General features: G+C 42.0%; 1 protein-coding gene across 1 annotated transcript in view; it reads right to left on the bottom strand.

Annotated features, from left to right (window-relative positions):
• The window catches only part of LOC145406829 (multiple inositol polyphosphate phosphatase 1-like), a 162,858-nt gene that overhangs the window by 3,358 nt on the left and 138,782 nt on the right, over positions 1–20,718 (bottom strand). Inside the window, exon 9 of the mRNA XM_080277929.1 lies at positions 5,371–5,504. Coding sequence (XP_080134055.1) covers positions 5,371–5,504 — 134 coding nt within the window. The remainder of the gene's footprint in view (positions 1–5,370; positions 5,505–20,718) is intronic.

Below are 20,718 nucleotides of genomic sequence, written 5' to 3'. Positions count from 1 at the left end.
TTCTTTATTTTTATAAAAGAAGGGTAGAAGACATGAAAACAAACAACCCCTTCCTTACATAATGTTACTGAATTCCATGACACTATCTTAACACATTAGAGTCTCTCTTCAGTAGTGTGTATATATATATATATATATATATATATATATATATATATATATATATATATATATATATATATATATATATGTTTGGTGTCTTTATATTTATGTGAAAGAAGGGTACAAGACAAGAAAATAAACAAACAACCCCTTCCTTATAAAATGTTACTCCATACCATGATGCCATCTTAACACTACCAGTTAAGTTTGTTTATGAGGTCCGAAGTGTCCGATTCCTTTCGTACAATAATTTGAGACGTGATGTTCATCTCTATTAAAGTACAGTACATATGTATCAGTTTGTGAAATGAACTTAAGAAAACAAAACTCAATAAAACCCATTCTTTCATTCATTTAAGAAAATACAAAGGCCATTAAGTGAAGGAATACACTATATCTCCAAAACAAATGCCTGCATATCTTCAAATGGCTGCATGTACTGAATTTTAGAATCACAGACAACACAACCAAGTTTTCAAAAATCAATTACAAGGAATGTTTACACCTTTTTATGTACCCTAAAAGTACCAGAAGCCATCCTAACATGGGGTGATCGAATTTCCATATCGCTAGGCACTAAACTGCTAAATTGCTAAACCGCTAATAATGCTGTAATTTCGGGAAGTATTATTTAATGTTGCAACTGTTTTTCCCATTTTTTCACTAACAGTAATATAAGACTGCTTCCTTCTATGATGCTCTTGTATCTAATGAAACAAAATATCAGTAAGAGATGCCAGCCTAACAAAGGTTTCTGAATTTCCATATGAGACAGACATCTGTTACAATGACTCAACAAAGTCATGCTAGCCAACATCTCCAATAGGATTCCCTTGCTAGTTAGTGATTAGATAGCAAGTGAAGTGATCATTATTGCCTTTCTGAAGGTTAGCAAGGGGTTCAGAAGTAATCATATTCTGAGAGTTGGGGGAACGCTAGGTGCTAAACTGCTAAAAAGCTGTAATTTTAGACAGTACTGTTTAATGTTGCAGTTGTTTTTCCTGTTTTTCAGTAATGGTAATATAAAACTGTTTCCTTCTATTATATTCTTGTCTCGAATGAAACAAAATATCAGTAAGAGAAGCCGGCCAAACAAGGGTTATTGAATTTCCATGTCAGACAGACATCTGTTACAATGACTCAAATGTCATGCTAGCCATCATCTCCAGTATGATTCCCTTACTAGTTACTGAGTGGATGGCAAGCAAAGTGATCATGACTGCATTTCAGAAGGTTAGCAGGGAGTTCACCAGTGATCATGTTAGCCTACTAAAGTAGGGTCTATGCTAGATGCTAAATTGCTAAACTGCTATACCGCTAAACCCCCAGACCATCACATGGCCAGTTGTAAACAAACCCTACATTTTTTCTTGAGGCTGGGTGTTTCTAATTGTAAAATCTAAGTATATACACAAGTGAATGTAACTTTTTACAATAAATCATAGGTGTTTATACTCTAAAAAATACTTGGCTGCCAGACAGTGAAATGATCCTCTGTATAAGTGATTCTTCTAAATGGAGCCAAGGTCTTAGTCTCGCCTCCGGGACGCATGGGGATATTTGAAGGTGATTTTGAGACAAAGAAGTGCGTCTTCCACCCCATGAAATACATCAACACAGCAGACTTTACCTTCACAGCAAGGGGCGATTAACTTTTCTGCAATGTTACGATTTTTTTTTCTTGTCCAATTTTCAGTGATACCATGTACGATGCACATAACACAGATTCATTTTGTTGGGTGGTCTGACCTAAATGATCAAAGTGTGTTTGTTTTAGCCCCTCTTCCTTTTGCTTGAAGAAGTCAGCATTCTTATTTCTCAGATTTGAATGACCCACTCAAATGTTGCTTCAGAAGGCTTGACTTCATACGCTCCAGTGATAATACTCTGCGGCATATAACACGCTGTGGAAATTCACACCCATTTTTTATTATAGTATTGAATCTAAGCTGAATATAGCTTTCATCATAGTGACGTTTCTTCGCTGACAAGGCCTTAATGGTACAGTATTTGGAATTTTGTTTTGTTTGTTTCATTTATAAAGGCTCCAACATCCTTGCATATGTTGGCCTTGGTCATCTAATGGTGGCACTCCATGCTGCTCGATCTCTGGCAGCCTCCATGGTCAGTCCCTTATCCCTGAGGTTATCCTAAATGACCTCGTCCCATGTCTTTTTCGGTCTACTGTACATATCACAACCCTACCCCTAACATTAACACTTCTCCCTTTCTGCACCCAATTGTCATTCCCCATCCTCTCCACATTCCCAAACCATCTCAATCTACATCTCCTCATTACAACACCAATACACTCCAATCCCAACCTCAACTCTTCCATTGTAATCCCTGCCCCCCCAGGCCTTGCATTCAAGGATGCTTTGCACATCCACCTAATGACTGTCATTTCTGTATGTTTGAGCCTTCAAATATCCTCTTCCTTTACTGATCAGGTCTCACTACCATACAGGCGGGAGGCGGTGGCTCAATCGGTAGAGAGGTGGCCTGTAGTCCTAACGGACCCAGGTTCGAATCCCGGCTGGGGCAGGGAACAGTTTAAGGATTTGAATTTCATTCAATCAGGCTTTACTGATCTACCAGAAGACCCGCCGACATGTCGTAAAAATACCCCCGCTAATACCAATACACCAGTCCTGTATGAGACAGCCCTAGCATGTATTCAATATGGACGGTGGGTGTTAGCGCCGAAGTGGTGACATGTAGAGGTGTATGGTATGTAGGAGGACTGCTGGGCCTTGATAGCAGGCTGTGAAGCCTATGCCCAGAGTAAAAAAAAAAAAAATAAAATAAAAAAAAAATAAATAAAAAACAGCATTACACCAAAAACATGCTGCATACAAAGATCCCTTAGCACGGAAGGAAAGCTCTCTCAATGCTGGGGGATGCAACAGCTCCCTAAATTTCTTCCAACTACCCCTCATTCTAGCCACAGAGCTAGCTCCAGCTCCATCTTCAGCACATAACATGTCTCCCAAACAAAAACACTCTTCCACACATTCGAGAGTCACCAGCAAGATCAATCCTTTCGTGCCTGACAATCTCCACATTCTCTCCACAACATACTACACACATGAAATCATCATTACCCTGCAGTCTATTGTATGAGGTGCTACCCAAAAGTTCCAGTAATCTGAACAGAGGGAGCCAACCATTTGCAGTTTTGCCTTTTGCCACTAGGAGGAGTCAGCAGTACCCCTTGTGTGTCAGTGTGACCCCGGCCATGTCTGTGAGTGGATGTGTTGTTGAGCTACGCTTACTACTGTAACGTGGTGTGTAGGTGATTTGGCGGTTTTGCAATGTGGATGTGGATGTGACAGGAAGCGTTATGAGGAACACACTGAGGTGGTTTGGCCATGTGGAGAGGATGGAGGGTGAAAGACTGACGAAGAGAGTGTATGTGAGTGAGGTGGAGGGGGGAAGAGGGAGGGGGAGGCCGAGGATGAGATGGAGGGATGGGGTGGAGAGGTATATGAGAGAGGGGGGTGTGAGTTGGGAGCAGGGCAGTGAAATGGCGGGGGACAGGGCGACTTGGAGGCGATTTGTTTGTGGCCACCCCAAACGGGATTGACGCGTCTGGCAATAGATAGATAGATAGCAATGGCGGACCAACGGCACAGCAATGTCAAGTCAATGTTGACCGTTTTCTTCGACATCCAAGGGATTGTTCACAAGGAATTCATCTCACCTGGTCAAACTGTCAGCATTTTACAGTGAAATTTTGCAGCATCTGTGGGAGAACATCTGCCACAAACGTCCAGAACAATGGAAGAACAAGGACTGGGTCCTGCATCATGACAACGTCCCCGCCCACATGTTAATTGTTGTCCGGCAGTTCCTGGCTTCCACTAACAAGGTAGTCATTCCCCACCCACCCTATTCACCTGACCTTGTCCCCTGCGACTTTTTCCTGTTTCCCAAGCTGAAATTACGACTGAAAGAGCATCGATTTGACTCGATTGAGGAGATCCAGACAGAATCACAGGAGGTGCTCAAGACCATTATGCCTGAAGCCTTCCAGGGATCCATGGACTCATGGAAAAAACGCTGGGACCACTGTATACATGCCCAAGGGGACTACTTCGAAGGCGATAGTGAGAACTAGGAGGTAAAACAATATTCAAATTACTGGAACTTTCGGGTAGTACCTCGTATCTCCAATACCACTACATCTCTTATGCGCCCACTTATCACAAACACTGCACACTGCTCAAGATGGAATTACCTCTCAGGCCCTTGTGGCAAACCACACATGGCCACTCTCTCTCTTCTTTGACAGTACTGCCACTAACCGTAGATATGATCACCTTTGTTTTATCTGCATTTACTCTCAAGCCCTTGTGCTCCATACCATCTCTTCACTTCCCAGATCTTTCCTCCACCTCCCTTTCATTCTCTGCAATCAACACCAAATCATCAGCAAACAACATCTCTCACAGGAGTCCATTTCTGAACTATATGAGACGGCTTCAAGCACCATCACAAACAACACATACATAGCCATAACCACAACACATACATAGTCATTACCACTCTAACCAGCCACTCCTTGATCCCAAGCTTTCTCACTACCCATCAGGCTGTCATATTATTACCACTGTTGTAAGATTACACATTAGAAACAACTTCAGACTGTCATTTTACCACCAATGTCAAAAGAACAAACGGTAACTAGCAAGCAATCAGAGAACGCATACCTCTGGCAGCACCAATAAAATCTGATTTGCTGATGGGTAACTACACAAAACCACAGTCAAACATGAGTTCCCAAAATGCTATAACATCACTAAATAATTATAATCACCACCACATTGTAAAAAAAAAAAGAAAAAAAAAAAAAAAAAAAAAAAAAAAAATCACTAGCACAGATATCATTTCAGAAACATCAACACACGATTAGAAATGTTATGAACACACCACATTTTGGTAAACAAAGATATCTGGAGACAGTGAGGCAACAAGTACTATATACAACAGTTGCAGCGCTGACTGTAATGAGACAGTATCCCCCATCCTCACTCAAGGCTGCTGTTTGAATGTGAACCAACCAGATGCATGCATCTGTATCCGTTTCTCTCTCTCTCTCTCTCTCTCTCAGTAGATTTTAATACATTTTTGTCAGCCACCTAAGTGTCCCCTGGAAACCCTCCTGTGAACCCCCGGGGGTTCATGTACCCCAGGTTGCCGTAGAGAATATATATATATGGAATATCAGTAGTATAAAATCAACTCTGAACACCACATTCAACTGACCTGTAGAGTACAAGGCCAAGGTTGGCACTGAAGGGGGAGACATAGCTGGTACGCCACACTCGGGCTCTCATGCTCTGGAAATTGTCATGTCTGAGATGTTCACGTGGCCGAAACATCCCAAGACTTGCTAGCACCTGGAAAGATGTGGTGAAGAAATATCATGCTAGATCTTAAGATATAATACTGTATCAATATTTATTTATTTATTTATTTTTCAACAACTCTTGACAGTTCACTGCCTAAGGCACAGCAGCCCTCCACTGTGCCACAGCTTCAAATGTCATCATCTTTGACCCAGATACCGTGCAACCTCGACAATTTGAACGTCTAAAGCTTGGAAACATCCAAAATTCGAATACCATAATTTATGAAATCAGCCTTTTCATTTCTCAAAATTAGCTCTGAATGGCTGCAGAAACCAGTCCCTAAAACTGATGAATACATTCATTTGGTACTAGGCTAACTGACTCTACTAGCAAGTGACTTGTTACCATAATGAGTTTCCTTTCCTCCTCGTGGTCAAGCTCATTATTCTTTGATTCAGATTAAACATTATTCAGACTTCACTGTAATTATGGCTTTTAAAAAGTTTTACCAATCAAGGGTGTGCTGTGAAAAAGTATGCAATGTAATAATCCAGCTGCAAGTAGTAGTGTGCACAAGAGACAACTATGCTTTTATTTATGCATTTATTTCTTTAATGCATGGAACAAGGTAACAAAGACAAGAAGCCTACAAGATTGTTCCCTCAAAAAAAAAAAAAAAAAAAAAAAAAAAAAAAAAAAAGCCAAATTCAAGATATGTTCATTTTGAGATGCCTTGACACTACATTTGAAAGACTGGAGGTCATAGGCAGTAGGAAATGCAAACAGAGGAAGGCAGTTCCAGAGTTGACCTGTTGCATACATGAAGGACTGGGAGTAAAAATTAACTCTTGCATTAGACAATTAGACAGAAAAAGAATGAGAGTTTGCTGCTAAATGGGTGCTAGCACTCGCCATAGTGGTGGAGGGATGCAGACAGATAGTTCAGTGGAGCAGCGATGGAAATGTGACCATCTACAACATGAAAATGTAATAATATTCAGAAGTTATGTACAGACTGAAACTAGAGTAAATAACTATCTTTGTACGTGTTCTTAAAGACAGTGACGGTGTTACAAACATGACAGTATATGATTTTAAAAAGTAATATGATAAGGTATTGAAGCTCCTACTGAGTGATGCTACAGTGAATATCACGTAACTGTTTAACACACTGAATACCACTTGCTGGATGTCATTAGCTAATGAATTTTATTGACATTTAACAAAAGTATGATTGCTCATAGGCAGCATTCTCCTAAATATTTCTTTTTGATGAATTGTGTCAATTAAAGCACTATGAAATCAATATCTGAGTAAATTATCATGGAATTCCACAGTAAATATAAGCCTCTGACATCTTCTACCACTCACTTCACACACACACATGTATTGCATCACTCTCTGAGATTTCAGTATTTTAAAACCTATCTATCCATCTATTGCCAGACGCCTCAATCCCGTAAGGGGTGGCCACAAACAAATTGCCTCCATGTCGCCAAGTCCCCCACCATTTCACTGCCCTGCTCCCAGCTCACACCACCCTTTCTCATATACCTCTCCACTCCATCCCTCCATCTCATCCTCAGCCTCCCCCTCCCTCCTCCACCTCACTCAAATACACCCTCCTCATTTAGTCTCTCACTCTCCATCCTCTCCACATGGCCAAACCACCTCAATGTCTTTCTCCTAATGCTTTCTATCACATCCACATCCACAACAAAATGCTCCTTCACTTCTGCATTTGCCAATCTGTCTCTCCATGTAACTCCACATGCTCCTCACAAATAACTCATTTCCACTGATCTCACTCTTGACTTGTGTCCTTCCAACATGGTCCAAGCTTCACTTCCACACATTAGAGTCAGTATCACAATAATATCATGCAGCAACTTTTTTACTTCCTTGCTCACTTCTCTCTTCCTTATCACTGCTTTCAAAGGACCAGCAACCTTTCTTCCTTGTTGTACCCTTTCAAGCACTTCATCCTCCAAACTTCCATCCTTACTCATCACATTACTCAAGTACTTAAATGCACTCACATTTTCCATTTCCTCATCATCCAACCTCACTGTACATTCAGTGACTTCATTCCTCTTGCAGACCATAAGTTTACTCTTCCTTACATTCGCCATTGGATACCATTTCTTACACACTCTCCCAAACTCATTCACCAAGCATTGCAGTTCCCTTCGTCATCATCTGCAAACAACAATACAGGAAGTTTCCAAACGATGCCCCTATGATTACCACACACTTCTTTTTCCCTTTTTCCTTTGTACAGGGGAGTAATTATACCTGACTACCAATCCTCTGAGACTCTACCTTCCTCACAAGCCAAACTGCACATCTTCCATTTCAAAACAAACATCAGCTGATCGGCTACTACACAACAACAGACGGTGGGATGAAAGATGTATTTATTCATGGGGGGGCGCTCACCATCCACTCATTCGATGTAGTGTTGCTCTCGGATGTCTGTCCTTTTCTCTCCACCATCTTTCCTTCCATCCTCTTCTGTCTTTCTTTCCTTCATTCTTTCCTCTTCCTTCTCCCTGTGGGTGACTCTACACTGAGTGACAAGCCAAATGGTTTCCTGTACACCAGGAAACCATTTACTATGCCGGGTGGTAACCATAAACCAAATTTTGGCACCTAGTGGTTTAGTGGGTAATTAAGGCACTCCAATCGGACTGAGCTGGTGAATGTTTATATCCAAGGGATGGTTTGGGTTGATTGCTCATGTAATGCCACTCAGGGATGAGTGAGGCTGGTCACTCTCATCTTAAATGTCGGGACCAACTGCCTAGTCCTGGGCTCCTGTGCTCCTCATGGGGCAATGTAAGATTGGATATGGATGGATAGATGGATTTCTATTTTAATAACTGAATCTAAAATTGTTATCCTTTATAACTCATCAATGGACGTGAAATGTTTTACAACAGAAATGGGCATACAGGAGATGACGAAAGAGACAAAAACATTTCATGGTTAGTAATGAGCATTACCGGTGTATTGATAATTATCATTAGCTCGAGTTAACTAATAAAAGATATGAGGTGATACCCAATAGTTCCCAAAATTTGACTAAAAAAGGAAAAAACTTATGTCAAGTTCAAATCACCACTGTTCCCTTCAAAGTAATCTCCTTGGGCGGGCAGACATCAACCCAGTGCTTCTCTCACGATCGGAATGCATTCTGAAAGTTGTTGGGCATCAGCTTGTTCAGGCCCTTCTGTGATTTTCTCCTGGATCTCCTCAGTGGTGTCAAATCTTAGTCCTTTCAGCTAGCTTTCATTTTCAGAAAGAGGAAAAAATCACAGGGGGCCAAATCTGATGAATATGTGTGGTGGGGGACACAAGGCATGTTTTTTTATGCCAAAAATTGTTGAACAATAAAGGCTGTGTGCATGCGTGCGCTGTCATGGTGAAGCACCCATTTGTTTATGCACCACTAGTCTGGATGTTTTTGCCTCATGTTGCAAGTTCCATACGATAGGCTAACAATGTCACAAACATCGTGGACTGTCCTCCTGCGATCTTCAAGGATGGTTGTGTGAGCTTTGGCAACACTGTCAGGAGTTGAACTGATGGAGGGGCGACCAACACGTGCATCATCAAATGTTGACGTTTGTCCATTTTTAAAACGTTTAAACCAGTCATAGATCTGTATAACCCCCAAAGCACTGTCACCAAATGCCTGTTTTAACATTTTATGAGTTTCTGCTGCATTTTTCCTGAGTTTCACACAAAACTTGATGCACACATGTTGCTCTTTCACATCCTCCATTTTTGAGGTCACAAATGATCATGTAGATGAAGCAGCTCAAAAATATGAAGAAATACATGGGGATGTGCATATGGAACAAGAAATGAGGAAGGGGAAAGGATATTCAAGTCTGGGGAGGCAATGAACATGATTGTATGCAACACATATTTTAGGACAAGAAAGAGTAGGTAGATTATGTACAAGTAGGTAGATTATGTACAAGTCTGGGGGAAATAGCACCCAGACAGACTACTGTATTTCCTGGACAGGAGGGCTGACAGGAGGTTAGTGAGGGATATTAAAGTTATAGGGAGCAAGGAGTGTGTACAGCAACACAAGTTATTGATATGTGACATGGTGCTTAAGGAGCAGGTGATGAAAAAGAGAACCTATGCATCTAGGAGGAAAATATGAAAGTTGGAAAATCAAGCAGTAGGGGATGCCTTCTATAGTGAGATGAGGAGAGTGGTGGCTGAACAGGGAGATGTGGATGGAAGTGTTAATGAACAGTACAGAGCCCTCATGACAAACCTCTTGAGAGTTACTTATTCAGTATGTGGATGGACAACAGGCCCACCAATACATAAAGAGACTTGGTGGTGTGATGAGAGCGTAGGAGCTGCAGTTAAGGAGAAAGAAGGCTTTTCCAGGAATGGAAGAAGGGTGGTAACAACGAGGAATACTTGGGTGCCAAGCGTTGGGCTAGAAAAGAGGTTTGCAGCACGAAATCTGAGTCACAAGTTACTGATTATGTGTTTTTTTTTTTTTTGTTTTTTTTTAAATAACAGAACAGAGGAAGGAAAAACAAATGAATAAAAAAAAAAACAAATCCATGCACCAGATTACTGGTGTCCGCTGTTCATAAAATATCTGTAACAGTTAGACTTGAACAGCAGTAGGTTGAAGTCTAGAGGGAAACAACTCTGGGGAAGCGAGTTCCAGAGAGATGCAGTTCGGGGAATGAAAGCATTCTGATAGGCAGAAATTCTGCAGTATGGCTGAGTGACATTCCAGTCATGAGCGCTGCCAGCTGCCCGTGTAGCACGAGGGAAGGCATGGAGAGGTGGCACCATGGACGCAACTTCGACTGAGCATTTGCTGTAGAAATATCTGTAAAATAACGCAAGGGAGGCAACATTCCTTCTTACTTGTAGAAGAGGTAGTTTATTAGTAATAGCAGGGTTATTAATAATTCTAACAGCCTTGTTCTGAATTTTGTCTACTTGTTTTAATGCAACCTCTCCACATCCGCTCGACAAGAATGAGCAGTATTCAAGCTGAGAGTGCACATGACTCTTATAAATGATAACTATGGTGGTACCAATCTTAAGTGGCGGTTTGGGTGGGGCACGAACCTCTGTACAGTGGTGCCACGTGTTCCATACCCGCTATGTGAACGGCTCTGATATATGTAATAGACATCACAATAAGATAAACACATAACAATATAATGGTAACGTGTGTATTATAATATATGAAAGAACAGTAAACTGATTATGCGTAAAATATTTATATGGCAATACAGAAACGTGGCATAATTATTTTACAGTGTTGCTTAAAAAAAAGTAGTCACTTTTATTGGCTGTTACCGTATTTCTGGGGTTGGTAATAATGTCACAATTATGATTATAAGATAATGTGCAGGAATATAAGCAAATATATGCCAGTTTCTTAGTAAAAAAAATATATACACTAAACCCTCGTGAGCGGCAACACTCACACACATCCAGTCCGACCTGGTCATCTATGAGGGATAGAGGATTAATAGGCCTGTTTGGGGACACCTCTTAAAAAAAACGCGCCAAGACTTTAACCTCCTGGGTGGTGTGGAAATAAAGTCAAATTTACGATATGTACATTATAACGTAAAAGAAAATAACCAAAATGTATCCTAAAATACCACAGACGAGAGAGAGAGGTGGGGGGGGAGGCAGACCAGGGGCAGTGTTGAGTGCAGCTGAGTGAGAGATGGAGGAAAAGAGGGAAGGAAGGAGGGAGAGAGTGATTGAATGAAAACAAATCATGGCGCCACAACAGCGAGGTCATCTGGCGCCATATGTAAAACAATAATATTTTTAAACATAATTAGATATAATAAAAACAAAATAAAGAAATGAAAGCACAAGTTTATAAGTCACTCATAAAAGAAACAAAATTGACGCACATCTCCCCCAGGAGAGAGAGAGAGAGAGAGAGAGAGAGAGAAGGCAGGCCAGGGGCAGTGTTGAGTGCATTGTCAAGCTGAGGGAAAGATGAAGGGAGGGAAGGAAGGAGGGCGAGAATGACTGAATGAAAAAGCGCCGTAACATCGAGGTCATCTGGCATCATATGTAAAACAATAATATAATAAAAAACAAAATAAAGAAATGAAAGCACAAGTTTATAAGACATAAAAGAAACAAAATTCCCTAGGGTGATGCACATCCCCCCAGGAGAGAGAGAGAGAGAGAGAGAGAGAGAGGCATCGTGAGTATGGAAAACGTGGCAACACTGTACAGAGGTTCGTGCCCCACCCAAACCGCCACTTTAGAATGGTACGACCATAACTGCTCATCAATGAAGAAGTTACGGACTCTGTACAATAATCCAAATTTCTCTGAGGCGGTTTTAGCAAGTGATCTGACATGAGAGGTCCAGCTGAGGCCACTGTTAAGCGAGACGCTGAGAATTTCAATACTTTTGGAAATAGGAATATTTGTAGCACTGAAGGTAACATACGATGTGGATGGACAAGAGGCCTACCAAGACATAAAGTACCTTGGTGGTGGGATGAGGGTGTAGAAGCTGCAATTAAGGAGAAAATAAGACTTTTCCAGGAATGGAAGAAGGGTGGTAACAAAGAGGAATACTTGGTTGCCGAGCTTAGGGCTGGTAAAGAAGTTTACAGGGCGAAATCGGAGTCACAGAGACTTTTACTTGATAACCTAAATTGTGTGAAAGGGAAGAATATGATTTTTAAGGTGGCAAATCAGATGAAAAGGGAGAATAAGGATATCATAGGTAAGCAATTGTGAAGAATGATGATGGAAGGGTAGTGGTGGACAGTGGAGACAAAAGGAGAGAGCATTACAGCCAGTTTTTGAATGAGGAGTTGGACTGGGACAGGGAAGGTTTGGAGCCAGTAGATCCAGTGTTTGGCCCTTGGCCTTTTATTGAAGCTGCTACTGTGAGTGAGGCAAAAGGCAGGATGCAAGTGGGGAAGGCAGCAGGTGTGTCTTGGTTGACTGCTGAAATAATGAAAGCCTCAGGAGATATAGGAGTGACGTTAGTCACTGACCTGATATATAGATTATATATGAGTGTGTTGTCCTAGATGACTGGCTGAAGAGTGTAACTGTAAATATGTACAAGGGTAAGGGTGATGCCCTGGAAAGAGGAAATTATAAAGGCATAAAGCTTTTAGGCCTGATAATGAAGGTAATGGAGTTCTAGAAGGTATGATTAGAAAAAGAATGAATACTGATGAGATACAGTTTGGGTTTATGCCAGGCAAAGGGACCATGATGCTACATTCATTGTTCGACAGCTTCAGGAAAAATATCTATCTATCTATCTATCTATTGCCAGACACCATAATCCCATAAGGGGTGGCTACTGACTTTAAGTTATTTGTTTTACGGGGAGGGGCACTAACCCTCCACCAACCCACTTGTTGACAAGTAGGGAGTATGTATGATTTGGTTATATGGTTACCATCCAGTGTTGTAAATGGTTTCTTGGCTTACAGGAAACCATTTGGCTTGTCACTCAATGTAAAGCCACTATAGGAAAGAAATGGGAACTGTACTTTGTTTTTTTGATTTGGAGAAAGCCTTTGACAGAGTCCCTAGAGAGGTGGCGAGGTGGCAGTGAGAAAGCTTGGGATCAAGGAGTGGCTGGTTATGGTCATTATGGACATGTATGAGCGCACACCCAGGTAATGGTGAATGGAGATTTGAGTGATGAGTTTTCCGTGAATGTTTGTGTGCATCAGGGGTCAGTTTTGAGCCCCTTGTTGTTTATCATAGTACCTGAAGCCCTGTCACATGACTTCAGAAATGGACTACATGGCAGATGTTGTATGCTGATGATTTGGTGTTGGCTGCAGAGAATGAAAGGGAGACGGAGGAAAGATTTAGGAAGTGGAGAGATGGTATGGGGCGCAAGGGCTTGGGAGTAAGTGCAGATAAAACAGAAGTGATGGGGGTGGTACTGTCAAAGAAGAGGGAGAGGCCATGTGCAATTTGTCACAAAGGCGTGGGAAGTAATTCCATCTTGCGCAGTTTTTGTGATAAGTGAGTGCATAAGAGATGTAGTGGTATTAGAGGCAGACTCGAGATAATATTGATTTCATGTGTGTGACATGTCGGGGAGAGCATGTGGATATTGCCAGGCATGAAAGGATTTAACATGCTGGGGAGTCTTTTGAGTGTGTGGAAGAGTTTTGTTATTTGGGAGACATGTTATGTGCTGGAGGTGGGGCTGGAGCTAGCTCTGTGGCTACAATAAGGAGTGGTTGTTGAGGGAGCTGTTGCCTTTCCTGACATTGAGAGGGCTCTCCATCCATGCTAAGGGATCTTTGTATGCGGCATGTGTTAGGAGTGTAATGCTGTATGGTTGTGAGACCTGTGCCCGTATTAATAAAAACTCCTAGGAGTAAAAGTTCCTCTCAAAGTGAAATTTGGCTCCTAACTTCTAGAAGTACTCCTAAAAGTTACTTTCAACTCCTAAGTTTACTCGTAAAATCGCTAAAAAATAAAAGTCCTCCACAAGGACTTTTAAGGAGTTAGCAGGGCTTTTAGTGACAGTAAACACAGTAGCTGCGTCCCTCAAACACCAAGAGACAAGACAACATAGACCATGGCTGACCGACACCATCCACCACGCAGAAATTATCGAGCTGGAAGGATGCATTCATGGAATATGATGATCAAGAACTTGTAAGAAGGTACCGTTTCGATGGTGAGGGCATTATTTATTACTGATTTAGTAAGAGATGTACTGGAAAGGCCCACACACCGAAACCTTCCTCTCACATCCGAGATGAAATTGTTGATACTATTTAGGTACCTTGCAACTGGAAAAATGCAGCAGTGTAATTGTGATGACTTTGGACCATCGCAGCCATCAGTGAGCAATATGATAACGGAAACACTCTATGCTCTAACTGCTCCACACATTGTTAAGAGGTTTGTGAAGGTCCCTCGTACACTCCCTCCGTCCAGTTTCTCTTTCTCCTGAATTTATCTGCAGCCGTGGAATCTTGAAATTGTGCCATTGTTGACGGTCATTGTACTATGTACGCACGATGCCCCGATGGTAGCAGGTACGATCAGCTGACCACCCGATGTGTTTACATTTTATCCATTTTATCGACATTCGTAACGAATCATAATATATGATCAAATAGATGTTGTTTCTATATATAAAAACTAGTTTTTCATTTTTAAACTACATACTGAAACTCTAAGGCTTTGTAATGGTAATTTTAAAAATATATTAAGCAGATATTCTTTGTGTTGGTAACACTTCATGGTAGGAGCGAAATTACTGCTACGAATCCTCCTAGGAGAAACTTTTAGAAGCAACTCTCAGCTACAACCACTTTTAGTACCAATTTTAGGAGTACTACTAAAAGTTTTTATTAATACAGGCCCTGGGCAGTAATGGAAGAGGATATTTATGGGTTCAAATGTACAGAAATGGCAATGACTAGATGCATGTGCAGTGCGTCCTTGAATGCAAGGCCTTGGGGGGCTAGGTTTACGATAGAAGAGTTGAGAGGTAGGATGGGACTGGAGTGTATTAGTGTTGTGATGAGGAGAGGTAGATTGAGATGGTTTGAGCATGTGGAAAGGAAGGGGGATGATAACTGGGTGCAGAATGTGAGAAGTGTTAATGTTGGGAGTAGGGTAGTGAGAGGCAGACCGAAAAAGACCTGGGATGAGGTCACCGAGTGTGACCTCAGGGTTGAGAAACTAAATAGGGAAGCTGCCAGAAAGCAGGCTGCGTGGAGAGCCGCTATTAGGTGACCAAGGCTGGTGTATGCAAGCATGTTGGAGCCTTCAAAAACGAAAACAAAAATGAATATTCGTAAACTCACCCAAACACATAGTTAAAAAACTACACACATGCAGCAAACGCGTCTACCCCGCACTACGTCACTTGACACAATAACAGACAAAGAGTGTGTGCACTGCCACCTAGCAGCCACACACTGTACGACAAGCAGTTTCCGTCCTGCTTTCAAATTTCGGGAAGTTTTGGGTAGCACCTCATAAACTGCTGCGTTTTAAAAATGCTGGAAAATGGGATTACTGAAGTATGCAAGGTGACCCTTACTTCAAAGCTCATTTCCAAAGTACGTCTCAATTACGAGTATTAAGACAAAGATACCTAGATAAATGTTCTGCCTAAAGTTAAAAATTTTCAAAAGCTTGAATAGTTTGTGGGCACAGGCACTTCGAATGTCAGTGGATGCACTGTACCGACCAACCACAGGGAATAAATGTCAGGGATGTCTTATTTAGAACACATATAACAAACAGTATTAGTGTTTTTTTTTAAGATGTCAGTGGGTGTTGTGGATGAGCAGTAATGTCTGTTTCAACAAAGTTTAAGTAATCAAAAAGCTCCCTGCCAAAGCCTGGGATCAAATTTGCATCTTTTTGGATAACAGACTGCTTCAATAACCACTTGACCCCCATATCCCTCTTCATTATTCGTAGGGACAGGGGAGCAATGATACTATAAATACAGCCCTGTGTGTCATAAGAGAAGACTACCAAGAGTGTGAACTGAAGAGCTGGAAATCCACTCTGTCTTTCTGCTAAACTTGCACTGACTTGTTGCACCTTTATGGTAATGTGAGACAAGACTTGGAAATATAGTGCTGAATATGCTCTAATGAGAACAATATGAAACACTCAGGATAATACCCACCTCACACTGCTACTGTATATATACTGTATGAAGCTCCTTCCAGCTTCTGTCTTAATGTCTTCCTCTCCTTTCCAACAGATTTAATGATTCACCAAATAAATCTACCTAATCTTTCATAGATTTTTTATTTCATCCTTTCACCCCTTGTACTGGAAAAGCTTTCCCTCAATAGAAGATCACTGGTTGTTGGCAACAAAATTCCTGAGTGTACTACTACCTATGAGAGGGTTATTTCAGTTACTAAAATGTTTATCAACATAAGCTTCATTGCAAAAATGAACCATTCACACTATTCATAAAACTTTCCCTTATAAGATGACCATATCAGTAATGCCTGTTATATCATATGTACACAGCACTGTCATTCTTTATATAGGCTCCAACATGCTTGCATGCATTGACCTTGGTCACCTAATGGCAGCTCTCCATGCTGCTAAATCTCTAGCAGTCTCTCTATTTGGTCCCTTATCCATGAGGTTACACATTATGACCTTGTCCTAGGTCTCTTTTTGGTCTGCCTGTCACAACCTTACCCAATGTTCACGCTTCTCACCTTCTGCACCCAGCTGTCACGCTCCATCTTCTCCACATGGCCAAACCATCTCAATCTACCCCCCCCTCATCACAACACCAACACATTCCAGTCCCATCTTTCCTCAACTCTGCAATCATCAACCTAGACCCCTCAGGCCTTGCATTCAAGGGCAAACTACACTTCCATCTAATCACTGTCATTTCTGTATGTCTGGGGCTATGAATATCCCCTTACTTTACTGCGCAGTTCTTACTACCATGCAGCATTACACTCTTAACACATGCTGCATACAAAGATCCTTTGGTACTGAGGGAGAGCCCTGTCAATGTCAGGAGCGGCAACAGCTCCCTAACTTCCTCCAACCACTCCTTACCCTAGCCACAGAGCTCACTCCAGTCCCACCTCTAACAAATAACAAAACTCTTTTACACACTCAGGAGACTCACCGGAAAGATCAATCCTTTCACACCTGACACTCCATATAATCTCCCCGACAAGCCATCCACACGAAATCAGTATTATCTCACTGTCTACCTCTACTACCACTACATCTCTTATACATCCAATTATCTAAAACACAGCACAAGATGGAGTTAATTCCCACACCCTTGTGGCAAACTACATATGGCCACTCACCCTCCGCTCTGACAGTACCGCCACCAGCCCTCGATATCGCCACTGTTGTTTTATCTGCTGCCACCAGCCATCGATATCGCCACTGTTGTTTTATCTGCTGCCACTAGCTCTCAATATCACCACTGTTGTTTTATCTGCCATCACCAGCCCTCGATATCACCACTGTTGTTTTATCTGTTGTCACCAGCCCTCGATATCATCACTGTTGTTTTATCCGCCATCACCAGCCCTTGATATCACCACTGTTGTTTTATCTGCTGTCATCAGCCCTTGATATCATCACTGTTGTTTTATCTGCTGTCATTAGCCCTTGATATCATCACTGTTGTTTTATCCGCCATCACCAGCCCTTGATATCACCACTGTTGTTTTATCTGCTGTCATCAGCCCTCGATATCACCACTGTTGTTTTATCTGTCACCAGCCCTCGATATCATCACTGTTGTTTTATCTGCTGTCATCAGCCCTTGATATCACCACTGTTGTTTTATCTGCTGTCATCAGCCCTTGATATCATCACTGTTGTTTTATCTGCTGTCATCAGCCCTTTATATCACCACTGTTGTTTTATCTGCTGTCATCAGCCCTTGATATAACCACTGTTGTTTTATCTGCTATCATCAGCCCTTGATATCATCACTGGTGTTTTATCCGCATTTACTCTCAAACCATTCTGCCCCATTCTGTCTCTCAATTTCCTGAATCTTTCCTCCGCCTCCCTTTCATTCTCTGCAATCAACACCAAGTTATTGGCAAACAATCTCTCCCATGGGAGTCTATATCTGAAGTCACTTGAGAAAACTTGAAGCACCATGTCACACAACAAGAGTCTCAAGACTGACCCCTGATGCATGCAACATTCACGGAAAACTCATCACTCAAATCTCCATTCGCTCTCACCTGGGTGTGAGCTCCCACATACACAGCCATAACCAATCTAAGTGGCCACTCCCCAATCCCAAGCTTTCTCACTGCCCACTTCACCACCTCCCTAGGGACTCTGTCAAAGGCCTTCATCAAATCAACAGAAAGAAGTACAACTCCCTTTTCCTTCCCATATACAGTACTTTTCCTGACGCTGTCAGACAATGAATATGGCATCAGTGGTCCTTTTGCCTGGCATAAACCTGAACTGCATCTCACCAATATTCAGCCTTTCCCTAATCATACAGCTGTCGTCTAATTCGCGGCAATATGGTTCTGGACCACCACCGTGCTTTAGAAATCCCGTGGTTTATAAATAGCATAACTTATGGGAAAAATTACTTATTGTATGGTTCTGGCCTCATGGCCAAGATGCCACATATCACCCTACCTACGCCCAATTAGTCACCAGCAAACACTAGCACACACTCAAATAATTATTCAATGCAGGTATTCCTGGGAATACACATTAAATAAACAATATTAAAGGGTCTTACCCGACTCCAACCAAAGAGAGTGCTTATGTGGATGGGGTGGGGGTGGGGGTTCCGAGGCTAAAGGCAAACTTGGGCCTCTTATCATCGAGTGTGGTGGTGCCTAATGCTGCCGCTGCCTCAGCCCCACTTCTTCCTCCTCAGCCTCCCTCAGGAACCCCTCAAAGTCCATTGCAGAGATAACTGACACAGTGTTGTCGTCATTCTCAGCTGTCTCCATGTCGTCGCGAGTTGGCAGAGGGCCAGGCTGTGGCTCAGGTTGTGCTCTTAACCCACCAAAGTAGCAGGTGATCAGCTCCTGGTGACTCTCGTTAACAAGCCCGTTACGCATTTCCTTGTAAAACGCCATTGCTTTTTCCATATGGGCCACAAGTGGTGGCTTTTTATTCTGTCCCTTTTGCATCGAAGTCTTAGGCTGGTTGTGGTCTGGCATCAAATCATGCTGGAAGGGCAGGTAAGGGAACAAAAATAAGGGCCAGATAGTCCTCAGAAACTGTGTTCGTGGCCACTTTCGCAGCAGTTGGTGCAGGAATAAACAAAGGAGGGAAGTAGTGGACATTCGAAGGCCGCCACGATAGTGGCGGCCTTCAAATGTCCCGCTCATGTGAGAATGGGAAGTTTGTTTTGGTTGAGGCTAGACGTCACACATCAAGGCTTATGACTGGTCCATTGTTTCCCATTCTCTCTATAGCTATCCAATCACATCCCAGTTTTTATTATAGAGTCAAACAGTAGGTCTGCCATCTTGCTTGTGGGCGAGTGGAAATCAGGTACATGCAATATATTATCCTTTTTGGCAGATTTATAAGTGAAATAGCTAATATATGTATCTGTCCACTGGTAAAAGTGTATTTCAGGCATAAGTTGTGATATGTGACATTACATGACAGTGCTGTTTTGGGCTATTATTGACGAAAATAAGTGAACGTGGACTTGCTATGTCTGCGCCAAGTGAAACAAGGGATTTTGCCCAGAATACCACCCCAGCTACCACAAGAGGCCCAGGGAATAACCTGTACATCTTCTAGGAATATCTATACACCTGTATGACTTTGAATACCAGTAAGTTTCATGTTTGTATACATATTACATGAGTTGTAAATTCTTTACGTTTCTGGCCAGCAATATTGCCTTTATTTTATTTTCTATGTCTGCCCATGATCATTATTCCTTCTTTCTGATTTTATTATGGCAAAGAGCAGCTTCTAAGCTTTCAAATGATATATTGCAACCTCATATTTTGTCTAGTATTATGAATGCATACAATATCAAACAAAACAGACAGTTTCAAATTTCCCACTCGTTTTTTATGCACAATTCCCATGGTGCCGCGAAATTTAAATCCGGAGTATAAGGGTTAATAGCTGGGCTACAATAATGAAAAACACACCTTTTTCTACGCTTTCTGGAACAAGGAATCCATTTTTGTGGTTATTTTCTGTATTGACCTTATCCTGACTTTAGGGTTCACCTGTTGAGCTTGTATGGTCACCTGCCACGTTTCCCCGGTCGATCCCGCACATCGTATTCTATCTTCCTAGAATCTGGTGGAATGGGTGCGCCATCAGGGACAGCACTGGCAGGATACATGTACAGTTGCCTCCAAAAGAACCTAGGCAGTCACTCCAAGGCTACCCATAAATCTGACAAAAGTGTAAAGGTTAGTATTTACCTGCATATTAACCTGGCTTAACCTATAATCCCTGCCATCCTCCCTTGCCCCTTCCCATCCTCTCACTTACCTATTTGAGAGAGAGAGAGAGAGAGGTATTGAAGAGGGGGAGCTGGGGTAGGGGAAGGAAGAGGGACCAGTCTCTAATCACTCTCCCCCAATTCTCTCCTTTCTCTTCTCTATCTCTCTCCTCTCACATCTCCCTTCCTTTCTCCTGGATTTTTCTTCTATCCTCACCCTCCTCGCCATGTTCCCTTTCATATTCCTCTCCTCCTTCACCTCTCTCTCTCTCTCTCTCTCACACACACACAGCC

The sequence above is a fragment of the Coenobita brevimanus genome, chromosome 71 (assembly GCF_032717465.1).
Source record: "Coenobita brevimanus isolate Jiangsu-jjx chromosome 71, ASM3271746v2, whole genome shotgun sequence".
In the NCBI taxonomy this organism is placed as follows: Eukaryota; Metazoa; Arthropoda; class Malacostraca; order Decapoda; family Coenobitidae; genus Coenobita; species Coenobita brevimanus.
Note: the sequence above shows the minus strand (reverse complement) of the source record. Positions and strands in the feature narration are given on the sequence as shown.